This window comes from Aedes aegypti, chromosome 3 (assembly GCF_002204515.2).
Source record: "Aedes aegypti strain LVP_AGWG chromosome 3, AaegL5.0 Primary Assembly, whole genome shotgun sequence".
NCBI lineage: Eukaryota > Metazoa > Arthropoda > Insecta > Diptera > Culicidae > Aedes > Aedes aegypti.
In genome coordinates, this window is record NC_035109.1 from 376,228,599 (window position 1) to 376,245,845 (window position 17,247).

Below are 17,247 nucleotides of genomic sequence, written 5' to 3' on the forward strand. Positions count from 1 at the left end.
CGGAAGAATTCCTGGAGGAACTCATGTAGGAATCTCAGAAACAATTCTTCAAGGAATTCCTGTAAGAATTTCTTTACAAATCCCTGAAAAAAATCCTTCATGAATCCCTGGAAGAATTCTTTGAAGAATCCCTGGATCATCTCTTGAAGGTATCCCACGAGGAACCTAAGAAGAAATCCTTGAATTAACTTCTCCTAAAGGAACACCTGGAGAAATTCCTGTATGAATTTAAAACTCTATCATTCTCAATCATATTTTTTTGAAAACATTACCAAAGATCGAGACGGTCGTACAAAGGCCACAGGATTGACAGAATCTTTAACGCAGCCATTCACAAAACTACTCGTATCATCTACATTCTCAAGGAATTTACAACATTCAGCTAAGCAAATCACTGTTTATACACGGAATTCTGCAACATCCTAACTTTCTAGTACGGGTGATACACATTTAAAAGTTAAGTAGAAAAACTAACAATTTGACAAGGAATTTGATCCGGGAGTTGTCATGATATATTCTCAAAAGCCTTAGTGGTGGCTACATTTTTAGAATATATCATGACAATTCCCGGATCAAATTCCTTGGTAAATTATTAGTTTTTCTAACCATGGAATACAATACTCGTAGCAGGCTCTGTCCCAGTAGAGGCGTTAAGTAAAGAAAAAAAAATTTCGCAAATAGTAGTTTACGGAACAAGAACGAGTCTTAAATTTATCCTACGAGGCTTGCCGAGTTACGAGTTACGTACAACATTTTTTACAATTTCGTAGAAGACCACTTGGAGGTATCATAAATTATATCGGAATGAATTCACCATCATTTTACAATTTCTGAAAAATTGTTGTGTGATGATTCATTACGCAACTCAGAACAGTTGCGTTATGAGAATGCGTTGTGTAATATATCATTACAGCACTGGTTTCAGTTGCGTAATGACTTTTCCCGCACTGCATATTTCAGTGCAGGAAAGTAGGCCGTTTCATGACAGGTTGGCGTGATGAAAAACAGCCTGTTACGATGAGAAATTGCAGAAAAAAAAAAAAACAAACATCACCCTTTTCTGGTGCCTCCGGTGCCTCACTTCTTTCACTTAAATCTGTCACCTTTCATCATTTTCGTAATGTGCAGAGAACACACAACTACACACATATGACAAAGAATAAGCTGCCAGCCGTTGTTGTACTGGATAATATGCTTTGAGGCTGACAGCGGCGACATTCTACTCCCTTAGTAGGGTCGGGTGACACTGGCCCGAAACGGCGAGTGGGTTAATGGCGCAGGCTGCCCCCGTCCCGTAAAATCGTGGCAGGCCTTAGAGTACGTTCCAAATCCGTCGCCTGGTTGTTCCAACTGGGCGGGAGTAGGCTCAGATGCCATTACCTGATCTGCGCCGATCCGGCTCTGAACATAGTACCCCATAAAGGACTATGTCAACCCTAGTATGGCCTCCCTGCTTGCATAGATAACCATGGGATTATAAAGGCGACTATTCCAGCGGAGATGGATAGCGGCTTTTAGGGGGACCCATAAGAGATGATCAACCAAAACAAACAACTAGCGGAATGTGAAGGAGAGGCTTCTGGACCTATCAGTAACCGGCTAAGGTTCCCGCCAAGGAAGGAGGCGACCAACTTTATTGAAAACAGTGTGGGCAAAAGCCTAGATACTGTGACGACGGCAGGCACTGGCCGCTCCAGTGCAACATGTGTGGTGACCGATGGCCCGGGACTAATCGAGGCCATGGATCGCAACTTGATGTCATCATCGAATATGTTAAAAGCAAAACAAATATCAGCAAAGACTTGAAAACAAGTCTACTGAAATTGCGACAATCAGTCCTAGCTGCAAAGCAGGACTACGAGAAAGCCAAGGAACAACTGGGCAAGGTAGAAGGCCAAAAAGACACTAGGTCGTGTCAGACCGAAGTGTTTTCCTTCACAGGCAACGCGAATATATCTGATGATATTATTCGATACGCGATGCGGAAGAGGGAAGCTGCCGGGGATGAATACGTGGCGAAAAGACGTATGGTTGCTAAGGGAAAAGTGACCTACGCGGCCGTCCTCCAAAGCGGAAAAGCTGGCACGAGCCAAGCCCCGCGATCAAGAGGACATGGCAATAAAGGAGAGGCCAACACCAATCCTAAGGCCAAGAAAGCCAAGAAAAAGGAGCCACGGGTTAACCGGAACCAGGCAGTGCATCCACAGGAACCACGGGCGCAAGGCAACAGCAACCCGTGGATACGAGTTGGAAATAAGAAACAACAGAGGAAACCGAAAACGGAGCCCAAGGAGAGCGCTAAACCGAAAACAGCGAAACGTAGGAATTTAGGCGAAGCCCTCGTTATCAAAACAGAGGAAGCAAAATACGCCGAGGTTCTGAAGGCGATGCGAAGCACAGAGAAGCTATCGCCATTGGGCGCAGACGTGCGAAGCATAAGGCGAACTAGGATTGGTGAAATGATCCTAGTCTTAAAGAAGGACGCCAAGGAAAAGGGTGCAGTCTATAAGCAACTGGCACAAGAAGTACTTGGTGACGAGGTTGATGTAAGATCCCTTACTGCTGAAGCGACTCTCCAGTGTAAAAATCTGGATGAGGTCACCGATGCAGCGGAGGTCTCGGCTACCCTCAAAGAGCAGTGTGACATCGACGTAGCCAGTAAGGCCATCCACCTTAGAAAGGGCCCGCAGGGCACCCAGGTGGCGGCGATCAGGCTGCCGGTCGCAGAGGCCAACAAAGCGAAGAACTTGGGCATACTCAAGGTAGGCTGGTCGGTTTGCCGGCTGAGCATACAACAGCCTCCTGAAGTTTGCTTCAAGTGTTTCGGGAAGGGCCATAAGTCGTGGAATTGCAATGGTCCCGACAGAAGTAAGATGTGCAGAAAATGCGGCGCTGAAGGCCATAGGGCAAGCGATTGTAAGCAAATCGCTAAGTGCCTAATATGTGTCGACAGAGCAGACAACGGACACTTAACGGGCGGACCCAAATGTCCGGGCACAAGCGGAGTATCAAAGCAGCCAAAACGGAAGTAACACAGTTAAATTTAAACCACTGTGATGCAGCCCAGCAGCTGCTTTGGCAGTCAGTCTCGGAAACCAAGACTGACGTGGTGTTATTATCGGACCCATACCGCATACCAGCCAACAACTGGAACTCGGTGGCGGATAGGTCTCAACAGCTAGCAGCTATAGGGACGACAGGACGATACCCAATCCAAGAAGTAGTCTCTAGCTCAAATGACGGTTTTGCGATAGCAAAAATCAACGGCGTGTTCTATTGCAGTTGTTACGCGCCCCCAAGGTGGTCGATTGAGGAATTTTCCCACATGGTTGACAGGATGATGGCCGAACTAGCTAATCGGCAGCCAGTAGTGATAGCTGGCGACTTTAATGCATGGGCAGTGGAGTGGGGTAGCCGCTGCACCAATCAAAGAGGCCAGCTATTGTTGGAATCCCTGGCCGCATTAAATGTAGAGTTGGCAAATGTGGGTACAGTGAGTACCTTCCGCAGAAATGGTGCAGAATCGATCATCGACGTGACGTTTTGTAGTCCTAACCTTTTAGGTACCATGAACTGGCGCGTTGATGACGGTTATACTCATAGCGATCATCAATCGATTCGCTATAGTATAATACCAGGCGGGCAGAAGGCAGCGCGATGTAACTCGACCCAAGCCCGAGGATGGAAAACAGCGCGCTTCGACGGCGAAGTATTCACTGAAGCCCTGAGACGCGAACGAAACACTCTGGACCTAAACGGTGAAGAACTAGTTGCTATGATATCACGAGCGTGTGATGCTTTCATGCCGAGAAAAGCCCCTCCTAGAGAGAACAGGCCGCCAGTGTATTGGTGGTGCGAATCAATTGCAAATCTTCGAGCAATCTGCCTTCGGGCTAGACGAAGAATGCAACGCGCACGCACAGAAGCACAAAGAGAGGAACGCGGTGCAGCATTCAGAGAGGCAAAGTTGGCTCTCAAAAAGGAAATCAAGAGTGGAAAACGGCCATGCTTTGAAAGTCTATGCGAGAGTGCCAATTCTAGTCCATGGGGTGACGCCTACAGAGTGGTAATGGCTAAGACCAAAGGAGCCATAGCGCCCCAAGAGAAATCGCCCGAGTTGCTGCGATCGATAATCGATGTACTCTTCCCGCACCATCCCATAAGCCCATGGCCCCCAGCGCCGTATGCGGCAGATGAAGGAGAAGAAGTGGCGAGAATGACGAACGAAGAGCTGGCAGAAGTCGTGAAATCATTCGCGTCAAACAAGGCACCGGGACCCGATGATATCCCGAATGTTGCCTTAAAAGCGGCAGTGAACACGGATCCGGACATGTTCAGAACCACGATGCAACGCTGCATTGATCAAGGAATCTTCCCGGATGTATGGAAGCGACAGAATTTGGTGCTACTACCAAAGGCGGGGAAACCACCAGGTGACCCGTCGGCGTATAGACCTATCTGTCTACTAGATACGACGGGCAAGTTATTGGAGAGGTTGATTCTCAACAGACTAGTACCGTATACGGAGAGTGCGGACGGCCTGTCCAACAACCAGTTTGGATTCAGAAAAGGTAAATCTACTCTGGACGCCATCCAGTCGGTCGTTCAAACAGCTGAGGTGGCAATCGAGCATAAAAGGAGCGGCATCCGTTACTGCGCGGTTGTCACTCTGGATGTGAAGAATGCGTTCAACAGCGCAAGCTGGGAAGCAATAGCACACGCGCTTCACCGCCTCAAGGTACCGGTGCAGTTGTGTAAGCTTCTAGAAAACTATTTTGATGGTAGGATTCTACTGTATGACACAGAGGAGGGGCAGAAAAGCGTTCGAATTACCGCGGGAGTACCTCAAGGTTCAATCCTGGGCCCGCTGTTATGGAATGCGATGTACGATGACGTACTGAGGCTGCCCCTTCCGACGGGTGTTAAGATTGTTGGCTTCGCCGACGATATTACCCTAGTGGTCTATGGTGAATCGATGGAGGAAGTAGAGTTGACAGCAGCGCACTCTATTTCCCTGGTTGAGGAATGGATGAAGTCTAGGAAACTAGGACTGGCCCGTCACAAGACTGAGGTGGTGGTGGTCAACAACCGCAAGTCCGAGCAACGGGCGCTTATCTCGGTAGGTGATTGCACCATAGAGTCCAAGCGATCCCTTAGGCATCTTGGGGTAGTGATCGATGACAAGCTGAGCTTCGCTAGCCACGTTGAATATGCCTGTAAAAGGGCATCTACGGCTATAGCGGCGCTTTCGAGGATGATGTCTAACAGCTCTGCTGTAATTGCCAGCAAACGCAAGCTGCTGGCAAGCGTGGCGCTATCCATACTAAGGTATGGAGGACCAATCTGGTCAAAAGCGCTTAGAACGAACAGAAACCTAAAGTGGTTGGAAAGCACGTACAGGATAATGTGCTTAAGAGTAGCAAGTGCATACCGGACGGTATCTAAAGAGGCCGTGTGCATCATAGCCGGGATGAAGCCCATCGGGCTCATCATCAAGGAAGATGTTCAATGCTTCAACCAAAGGGGTACCAGAGGAGTCCGCGACACGTGTAAAGAGGAAACGCTCAGAAGCTGGCAGCAGGAATGGGATAACTCCACTAAGGGTAGATGGACCCATCGACTAATACCAAATGTGTCAGATTGGTATGGTAGAAGCCATGGGGAAGTGAACTTCCACCTGACGCAGTTTCTGTCAGGACATGGTTGCTATAGACAGTACCTGCATAGGTTCGGGCACTCAGAATCTCCTGCGTGCCCCAATTGTGCTGGTGTAGAGGAAACAGCGGAGCATGTCGTGTTCGATTGCCCCCGTTTCATTGTTGTGAGAGGTCGCATGCTCACTACATGCGGAGGGGACACGTCCCCCGACAATATTATAGAGAGAATGTGTGCGGATGCCGAGTGCTGGAATGCAGTAACTACGGCTGTCACTCACATTATGTTAGAATTGCAGCGTCTATGGCGCGCCGACCAAGAGTTGGCTGCAGAGGATTAGCCCTGCCGAGGCTGGTCCCTTGTAACATTGTTTAACTCGGCTAGGAGAAGCAGTTTGCCTAGGCTACTTTTGCTACACGTGTTGTGCTATATGCACTGGTCCCTTCCCGAAGAAATACCGTAAGGTGGTTCCGGGGAGATGAGGGTCTGAGTCCAAGAGTCATGTCGATGCACTGTTCACCACTTGAGCAATTCTAAATGAATTGCTCATGCACAGTGCATAGGCTGGTTTTAGCGGGTCGTCGTTGGTGCGTCATCCCCGCATTCCCTGAGTTATCTTCTCAGGGGATCTGTTTGCAGATTTCCCCCTTGTAAAAAACAAAAAAAAAAACAAGCTGCCAGCCGTGCAGCTACTGGAGAGTCCCAAGTATTGTTGGGGACCGTTCATTAACTATGGCGATTTCTTGTATAACCCGGTCGGGCTCCCGTCCCTGTCCGGACCTGGCATGGCGCAATGAGAATGGCCCTTAAATAGCTCGAAAATCGCACATCGTAAGGAACTTACGAGCCAAATATCATAAGCAAATTGCATCGAAAGTTAAGGACATATAGGAAGGAATCCCTGTCATGGCAGTGGAAATGGCTTCCTCACATATATAAACAGATTTCTGGATGTCCACATTATTTCTCAAAATATTTCACTTACCTATACTAAGTTCACTCCCAAATTGCTAACGAGACATCAGAACACTATTACCTTACGATTTCCATAGTTTTGATACTTGTAGTTGGTGGAAATTTCATGAACCGTGCTAGTTTTCAACACGAACGTTTCACTTTGCTACAATTGTTTACACTTATCCGCCTGCGAACGTAGAATAATTTTCGCCGAATTTTACCACTTCCGCTAAATGTGAAACCTCCAACACAGTTTACTTTCTCTACTTGTTAATTAAAGAACAATTACTGGTTGATTTCTGATGAAAACAACTTAAAATTTCTCCAAACCGTGCTAAAAACAATCACTTGATCACAGCATTTCGCTTTTTTTATTTTACGTCGGCTGCTCGCTTGCAGGGCTGTCAGATACGTTGATGATTACGTACGACATCAAGCAATCATATTTAGTCGAAGGGGAAAAGAGTCAAATTGAAGTAGCGATTCCTAGCAGCAACGTCTTATCAATTATAATTTCACTATTAGCAACAAATAGGAGAATATTTTTTGTGTACCACTACTTTTGTACAGTTATTAGTGGATTCAAAGGAGATTCACCTTAAACAAAATGATCTTCGATTCCATTTTGTTTGAAAAAGAGGCTTTAGAAAACTTCCGTTATAAGCTAAGCTTGCATTGAAGTAGTGACAAAATCTCAAAAAGTATCCCTGAAAAGATTCCTGAATGACATTTAAGAAGAAATTTTACATAGATACATTGTTAAATAATTACTTATTTCTCTATTAAGGCCCAAGTAAAAATGGTGCAAAAGTGAAAACTGAAAGACCAGTTTTCTTTTATTAAATTGGCCAATCGAAGAAAATAAAAATACACAGCTCTTTTCTACGACAAATAAAAAGACTTTTTATTTTCATTAATTTGTTGTTTTAAAAGAAGAAAACTGTTCTTTGAGTTCTGACTTTTGTGCCATTTTCTCTTGCGCCTTAAGCTGTTTAACCATATTATGAATGAGCTAAAACTTATCTACAGGGAATGTCATTAAACTATTTGTGAGGATTTTCGCAATGAGAACCCATATATTTGCGAAGGAGACAAGTATTTAATTCACATACAGGCGGACATTTTGCATGGAAAAAGATGGGAATATTAGAGGTTTTTTCATAAAACAAGTTCATTTAATAACAATTATCATAACAAATAACGCATTTAACTCTTATTGTGTCAAAAGTCCATTATGCGTAACGTCCCCCTTTTTGCTTAGCCCAAAACACATAGGGAATGTGTATCGGTATTCGTCATGTACCGAAACTCGCCACCCCGGATTATAACACTCACCTGGTACAAGCACCGAAACGAAAACTCCCGCTGACATATGATGGCGTTGTGGCATCCTTGCACCAGCACCCGAGCCCACGCAGCCATGTCCCGGTTGGTCTCCGAACGCAGCCAATGGCTGACGACTCCACGCGTGGTTCCGCATCGGACGCAAAACACACTGGACTGGGCACTCTGCAAATCAAATTTTGTCGTCTAGAAGTGAATCATTTCATCCGGTCATAATCATGTCTGTCTAAAAGCTTAATGTGCGGCTTATTTTTCGATATATCTCGCATCCAAAATTTCGTATGCTTTTTTGAATTCAATTAAAAAGAGAAACTTCATAGTTTCAACCAAAAATATTAGGATGTAGACGTGTTGCAAGAGATATCATATTTTATTAATTGAAAATCCACCTTCAACTCTATTGCGCCACCTCAATATCTTAGTTATTTTTGGCTCAAACTTTGAGGTTTCTCTTTTTATATGACCTGCACTCTGAAGAGCATGTGAACTTATAGTTTTGAGAACTTTCAAAAAATAAACCACACCCAACGACACAGTCTGTTACTTACCGAGTTGGATCCTACGGTGGAAGTGTTGCCAGCACCGGCCAACCGCGTCGTCACCAGTGGACTGCACTCAAAGGGTCGACTCCACGCCTCCACCGACCAGGGGGCGCTTTCGTACAGTCTGGAAGCAAGGAGGAAAGAGAACCGTCATAAATTTTGGGACACCCAGTTCGATTCGGGGGGCAAGGTTCGCCTGATTACGATCAAACAATCTCAACCAGGCGTTCGTTGATTTACATAAAGATTCGGTTGCTTTGAAATTCATGCGATTTTCACCCAGAAGGGAAAGGGAGCAGACATCAGAGCCCTAATAAATTTTGCAACTTCAGCCAGATTTCATACGCTCAGTCGTTTCACATTCCCTCCCTCCCGAAGGCATCGTCGTCATCATCGACATCATCTTCGGGTTCAAGTGTGTCCTCATCGAAAATGCAAATTTGTTCACACCCTTTCCTTAGGGAGGGTGTGTTTTCCCTTCTAACCGAGACGACTCGGAGATGGGAATATGTCAAAACAGCATAGGAGATAGATGGTTCTTTGATTTTGTGACTATCAATTGACTTTCAATCTTAACTTGTCTTATGCATCCCACACACGGCTTAGAGTGTATGACCAACATTGATGCTGTTTAATGAACCAATTTGAGAGTTTGTCAAAGAAATTTGACAGTTGACGAATCGGTTGACCAAAATCAAGCGAGTTTGAATGGCTAATGCAGCTCACAGATGACACAGACTGTTTGACCAACATTGACGCCGCCCCAGGTTAGTAGTCAAGTTTGACAGTTTGTGATACTGCTTGACGAATCAATTAGACACTTTGTCAAACTGGTTAGACGATTGACGAATCGTTCTTCCAAAATGAAAATCGTTCTAGCATAACTTGATATCTCGCACTAAAAGCCATTGAAAACCGAGTGTCAACGGAACCAGTTTCAAAAACTGCGGTTTCAAATGACGAAAAAAGTTGATGTTTTATACGCCTATGAATGATGATAGCAACGCCACCACATGCACCATCCAGTCGATTATTTCCATAGACAAAAAAGTTTGAATCTCTTTTGAGTTTGGATCTAGGTTTCAAATAAGTTTCAGTGATAACTACTAAATGTATGTTATTAGCAGTTAGAAAATTGTCTGGTCGATAACAAATTATTACCTAGATTCTACATTTCGTGGTGCAAATTTATTTTCAATGTCGTCCTTATTATATAAATAGTAAATTTGTAGATATGTTAAATAGTTGAAGGACAGCAACTTCATACCGTACAATTGGCTTCCTGACGATTTCCTTGAAGATATCTTACCCAAAGCTACTTCAAGACTAAGAATCGATTAGAGAAAGTTCCACTTCCACACGTCGAGAATACGACCTTCATCCCTTGAACCATGTTCCAACGCACTTGTCTTTACTAAAAATAGTAAAATATTGAGAATGTGCAGAATTCGTCAAGATTTTTTTAACCTGAACAGTTTTGGGCGGAGTAAGATTCTGAGCGTGTTTGGAATGCATCAAGCATTTGAAACAGTGTTGTCGCTTTGCTTCAATTTTACAACAAAAGGAAAGGCCCAAAAAACAAGCAGGCAACACCGAACGCTCGTTGTAATGCCGTTTGAGACGTGTCGATTCATAAATTACCAAATCATAGCAACCGCAGCGTGAAAAAACCCTTCCCTGCCGTGTTCGCCGGTTGAAATGTGGGAAGCATTGAGGACGCAAGCTGTGCGAAAAAAGACCTTGATGACTGTTTAATGAGGATAATGTGGCCGGGTTGGGATACCTTCTTCCACCCACCCCCTCCCCCTTGTTACAGTAGTCCATTATCCTTCATATTCGTTCGTTCGACGGGGGCATTCAAGGTCGGGTTGTAACGGTAAGTGGGTGTTTTTTAGACCCGGTGAGATCATTATTTTTACATCACGCCAATCAACACAGGGCGCACAAAAAATGGTAATGGACCAAGTCGTAAAACAATCAAACGTATTTTTACGATGTCAGAGTGATTTGGTTTGGCTACTGAAGGTAAAATTACTTTAATTTATTTGGTAGGAAGTAATTTTAAAATGAAATTAGTTTGATCAAAATCTCTGCATGATGTGTTCCACAATTTCCATTCGGAGTTCCCTCAAACTTTCAACACTCCAGTTCAACAAACTTTGCCTCATTTGACAACACCACAGCCCATTATCGCATACCCACAACCAGTGGTATGCTAAATGTAGTTTATCTTACGGTGCAGGGCGCAATTTACATTCAAACAACTAACAAACACCAACTTGAACTGTGTGCCCTGGCGTTAGCTGTAAAAGAGGCGAAAACTTTCCTGATGGTTCGCTATCTCTAACCAAGCCAAAGCGAACTCAAGCCAACCAACCCGTACTATCTACCCGTATTATTTCTCCTCTTCGCAGGGGCGTTAGCAGAGAAGGGCAGAAGGCATTACCCACTGAAGACGGTTATAGCTATGGTCGAAATACGCGTATCCGTCAAAGCATACAAACTCTAGCGGAATCAAATGGGATCAGTACGGTTTTTCATTTTTTTTAAAACAAATGTTATAAATGTCATGGAAATTGATTGAGATTTGGAAAAGTTGTTGTTGTTTTTATACGTAAAAATTGTAATTTTCGAGCGGACTTTCATGTTACATGGAATAGCGGCTCGGTCAAATTCAAAACCATGGGTATGATAAACGTTGGCACAATCTTTATGTTCATGGAAGCCTAGAAAAATTTTCAAATTCCATGCTAGTCATTAACACAGTACATAGAAAACTTCGAGATCATTGGTGAGATCAACTTCATTAGTGATTTATTATTTGATCAACATTTATTCAGACAGATTTGACAAGAACTAGAACAAATTGCGAAACTTGACAGCCAGAGATATTGTTCTATAATTTCCGTAATAAAAAATCAAAATGTTGTGAATCTCCCTTTTTTTTCTTTGTATTTTTCGTATATTCCTAACTAACAATTTCTGAATTGTCCTGAGTCGCAAGTCAAAAAGTAGGCATTAAAAAAATGTAATGAGAAGTTTTTGCGCTTCTTTGCCTATTTTAACAGAATCATTATTGAAATTGAAAGATAATCGAAAGTTGAATTGTTTGATAGTTGAAAACTGATATTAATTCAATTTACTTGCTATCTTAGCAAAGGCGCAAGCTGGAACTCCGCTGGAATTTCTTAAACAATTCTGCAAGCATTTTCAGTGTTTACAAAATACTCTATTCTTACAAATATTCAGAAATTCTGCAGGACAGAATGCCTCAAATGAGCCTAATCATGTGAAAAAGTTAAAAAATCCACATTTTACCTTAGTTTTGCAAGATATTAACTTTGTTTTGGGTAAATTTCAGATCCAAATTTAGTGTGTACTAGTGGTCCCGGCAAACTTCGTCTTGCCATCAAGTAGGCTGTTGAAAACCGCTATGAATCGTCCCATACAAAATGACAGTTCCGTTTAGTCCAGTTTTTCCTACTTTCCCGGTGAACATCCTGAAACTTTTATACACACAAACACGTCGGAACCCTTGACGAACAAAATGGGGGAAGAATTATCCAAATCCGTTGTCCCGTTCGTGAGCCTTTTCGTGACATACAAACACCATTCCATTTTTATTTATATAGATTTATGCAACCAACATTTTAGGGTGAGTCAAGTCAAAGGTTTTGTTGGCACAAAAGTATTTTTTGTTTCAGTCAGTGAGCTTTTACCCAACACTTGATTCGAAGTTTTGTTGAAAATATTGAATATACCACTAAAATTGAACTTTAGCTTCACCTTACTCTACAGTTCTAGATCGTTGTTGTTGTATGAGGGTTGCCTCCTACCCGTCCGTTACAAAAGCCAAAGATTGAGACTGGTACACATTCTTGCTAAATTAAAACTTTTTCGACCTCCTCCTTCGCATCTTGTCTGAAAATTTTGTAAGGTTTGCCATGCTTGGCGAGACTTTCAATCCCCTTCGAGCGTGACATAATTTGTACATGACCGCCAATCTCTTCTTAGACGAATATGATGCATCCTTCAAAAATCGAGGGCTGTCCTTGCCACGTCATTGCAAATGCTGGGGAATGAAGTGTTTAATTGAACGCGTAATAACCTGGAGAGCGTTCTTTGACCTCTTGGATGTTTTACGGAATATTGCAATATGTTAATGGAAAGGGTAAGACCATAGGATACGTTCGGAAGACGTCTTAATAAACAATTACATGTAGCATCAAAAATGGCGACAGCATTTATACTCATAAAATAATTGCGGCATGATGAAATCTTCTGGAATCCACATAAACATGAGAAAGGGGTCCACAGATATGATAATATGAGATGGAGCCTACAATAATATGACAACTTCCTGGATTCCACATGAATGTGAGATATCTATCAACGATCTTACAGATTATAATACAATTGGAAACCATTTCGTGACATACAAATACCACTCTATTTTTATTATTTCTCTAAAAAATCTCCTACAAAAATAATTGCTTTTCTTTTTAAAGCACTACCCGAGGAGGAACAAATTACTCCTAATAACATATGCATACCATATTTTGGTAGCATACCAAAAATAGGTATTGTTCAGTTGTCAATACCTCAATTTGGTATTATAATGGTATTGAAAAAAATCATTAAAACAATTAAAAATACTTCATTGAGGTATTTTACAGCTATTGAGGTCTGCTGGAGGTATTGAGCTAGTATTGAAAAATTTAAATTTTATATGAAAATCCATCAAGTATAATTGGGGTATTACATTACCTGATCTAGTTATCAGTTTGGTGTTCGTAGAAAATGCTTGAGATATTATTTGAGGTATTTTGCCTCTTATGCAGAGCTCAACCATACCTCATTCAGGTTGTAAGTATTGGAAATTATCTGGTATGGAATACTTTAGTTTAGTATTCAGAAGTTATTTTCTTCTGCTCGGGTAGGAGTCGACTTTAATAATTGCTTCTTGAATTCTGGCAAGGAACATATTGGGTTCTTTCAGCAATCCTTCAGGTATTCGTCTTAAATTTCCTCTAACTGCACTTACATAAATTCATTTACAAACAATAAAAAACATTTCACAGACACTTCACCTATATCTTACTATCTCTTTACTACAATTGTTTTAAATTTGCGAATAATTTCTCCAGCAATCCACCAAAAATCTGTTTTTTGGAAGTTTTTGATGTAATGGAAGCTGGGACTGAACAAAAACTGCATCGCTCAAAATCACTGAAAACTCTTTCTTGATTACCTAGAGCAAAATTTTTTCTACATATTCAAGGATTAGACTAGGAAATATACTGAGAGAATCTTGTATCCTTTAATCGGGGATTCCCGAAAGGAACCCTATAGTGAACTCTTCAAATACCTACAAGAAATACTCTACGGTATTTACAGTTATTTTACTTACCGTAAAATGGGGTGTTAAGGGATGAAAAAAAAATCACTTAAAATTCGAGCAACTTCTAGTTTGCCAATAATTGAACAAAATACAGTCCTACCATTCTCCCGGCGTGTATATCAAAAGCCAATTACAATGAAGACGATTCTATGACAGATTTCTGAGATAATCATAAAAATGTGTGATTTTTGGCGAAAATGCCAAATGGGGTGTTAAGGAATTTGAGCTTTGTATATAAAACTACATTTTGCCAACAGCATCAAAAATATTTTGGTCAACATCGTTGATGTGTCCCTTCAACTCTAGTTGGAACTCCTGAAAACGCTAACCGTTTTATTTTAACTGCTAAATCTCTCATACCCATTGATTCTATTTTCAAGCAAGCTATTAGTGCATCGCACAATTGTCTTGAAAAGATTTTTCTACTTTTATGCAGTATTCGTATATTAGAACAGTCCAGAGCAATCTTGTCATGACTTGTCAAAAGAAGGATAATTTCAACAAGCTTTAAGTGTGAATAGGGTAAGTGTCCAATTTGACTTTTTAATAAAGCACCACACCAAATTCAGAGTTTCTTAATATCAAAAGTATCAGCTGATGGCTGATGCTCTAAAACTATCAATATCACTTGCTATCAATATAACTTTGATTTGACAACCAACAGCATTGATGCGACATAGCAATTTAGATGATAATCACTGCAGAATGAGTGATCACGTGGTAATTATCCATGCTTTTAAAGTTTTTCAGTGACCAACACGTAATTTCAATCTGTTTATACTAATAAATTGCTATTTTATTTGCCTAATTTTAGGCTAAACTTAACCCATCAGTGATATCCATAGTCTATCGCCATCAATGCACAGGTGATGGAGTAGACAGCATGATGTTGATTTGATATGGAATGATCCGAATTGTATCGCATTCCGCCCGTACAAATCAGCAAATTTTAAGCGTTGATAGTGACAGCGAGCAACTCTGCATCAAATAACGGATTCGTATGTAACACCCAGTGGCATGATCGAGAAAAATCCCAACGAAAATTTTCCAATATAGAGCGGAAATCGCTCACACTATACCGCACACTATATATTTTCCAAAAAGAACTCGGAAATAACCTTATATTATAATTGTTTATCTAGGTCCCCAGCCAACAAATATGTTCACATAATCGAGTTTGCAAGTGAAGAAAGTGGACACTTATTCGGTAAAAACAGATTGTATAAATTGCACGAATTCCCTCTATTCGCACAAATCTGGAGGCCATATACGTACATTTAAGAGAATCTATCATGGTCAATACAACTTCAGACAATTTGATTTGGCGTTCACTATAATTTCATGTATGATTGTGTATTGCAGTTTATATGACTTAATTTTTTCAAACAAATAAAATAAAAAGAAATAAAATGTCACGAGACAAGCCTCGGACCTCTGACCTTTAGATCACTAGCCAGATACGCTACCACTGTACCGTACAGTTTTTATTGCAGAAGATGGTCTTTTAGCAAAGATAAATGAAACACTGTAGAGCACCATGTTTGAATGTAACCGAACTTAATTGTCATTTTGCAAATGAGCCAGTGCAACGCTGAAGGTTTCATGTTTTATCGAATTAACGTTTGCAATTGAAACGAATTGCAGCAATTTATTAAAGACGTCGTACGAAAATACTTATGCAACGTGATGACATTGTGTTTCTGTTAAACAGTGATGTTCGTTTAATAGGTAAGACAATTTGTGCATGAATTCCACTATTTATGTTTATGTTGCATTCGGCGATGTGCCCTGTATGATTTTATATCTACATCAGATGAACTCATATGTAATTTCACATTGATGATTATAATAGAGTCATACCAAGTGAAGTTAAAATCATAATGGAATGACAGTTTAAAGTTACATATTTGGTCAGACTAAATTGGAATTCTATAAGATGCAAATTCAAGTCAGATGAAATTTATTACTTTATTAACGATTTCAATCAATTTAGTTTTGCATCATATCCAATTCCAACGGAAATTGTACATTTATACAACTTGAAATGAACATCCTTATATGATCTCTGGTTTGCTGGGTCCTAGGTAATGCTTAAAAGAATTAATAGCTCTAAAACCATCTCACATAATCATTCTTATATGCAAACTTTTTACCAATGTGAACAGCTTTTGAAAATATTATCATGAAAAACCCATACTCACATTAATCAGTTTTTATCTACATTTTCCTACCAATTTTACCAAATTTTGAAATAAGTCATTTTTGGTGATATTTAGTGGCTTACTAAATAGATCCCTTAACTTTACGTTGCAGTTCAAAATCATGGATCAACTCAAAACTGTATTGAAATATACTACGGCATAGATTTAATGAGTTTAGTTACCTAGAAAAGTTGGAATAGATAATTCCTTAACACCCCACTTATTTTCAAAACGAGACTTTTTTCATAGAAGTTTTTAAAAATCGAAACCCATACATAATTTTAAGAAGTTTTTGTATGTACTATGATCTCAATTAAATTTCCTTATCTTCTACCTTACTCGCGAATTTTTCTCAAATATATTTCATGGTTTTGTAGATAAATGTTTTTAGACCATAAAATTTGAACAAAAATCTTTTGAAAGGTTTTCAATTTCTAGCAACCACAATACTTCATATTAGTAGACAGCTCTTATTACATAATGCAGTTCACAATCCTCTGAACAAATCGAGCATTTCAGATGACTTATATATCGACATTCTAGGTTTCTGTAATTTGTCGAACTTGGTTGAGAAGTTCAATTCCTTAAAACCCCACGAGCCCTAACACCCCATTTTACGGTATATTGTTATCAGAATCAGATAATTGAAAATTCACATGCATTCCATTATAAATTCTTCCAGATATTACACCAGCAGTTTAATTGATTTTTTTTCAATAATTTTGTTCAAGAACTATTACTGGAGATTTCCTAAGAAATCGTCAATAAAATCCTCTTGGAGTTTTCAGTCAGTTCAGCAGTCAGTAAAGTTTGTTTAAAATTGTTTGCGCTGATTATTTTAGGAATCAATCCAGATGTTAAGACATGACTCCAGTACTTTCAAGGATTTTTCAGAAAATAAACCAAAAAATCCCACAAATTTGCATAGAAAATCGTTTCAAAAATTATTCGAAGAATTCATTTACCGCTTCACGTTTTACTGCTGATATTTTTCCTAAAGGAAGGAATTTTCAAGGAAATTCATCAGACAATTATTTCTTGGATTCTGCAAATAGCTTTATCAGGAATGATTAGAGACATCTTAGAAGAATTCCTGGACAAATCACCCATTGGAACACCTTTTTGGCTTAATCACCAAAATATTGCT

At 40.7% G+C, this 17,247-nt stretch overlaps 1 protein-coding gene across 1 annotated transcript in view; it reads right to left on the bottom strand.

Moving 5' to 3' along the window:
- The window catches only part of LOC5575195 (beta-1-syntrophin), a 756,119-nt gene that overhangs the window by 6,758 nt on the left and 732,114 nt on the right, over positions 1-17,247 (bottom strand). Inside the window, exons 9-10 of the mRNA XM_021850899.1 lie at positions 8,505-8,622; positions 7,948-8,121 (exon numbers count right to left, since the gene is read on the bottom strand). Of these exons, the coding sequence (XP_021706591.1) occupies positions 7,948-8,121; positions 8,505-8,622 (292 nt within the window). The remainder of the gene's footprint in view (positions 1-7,947; positions 8,122-8,504; positions 8,623-17,247) is intronic.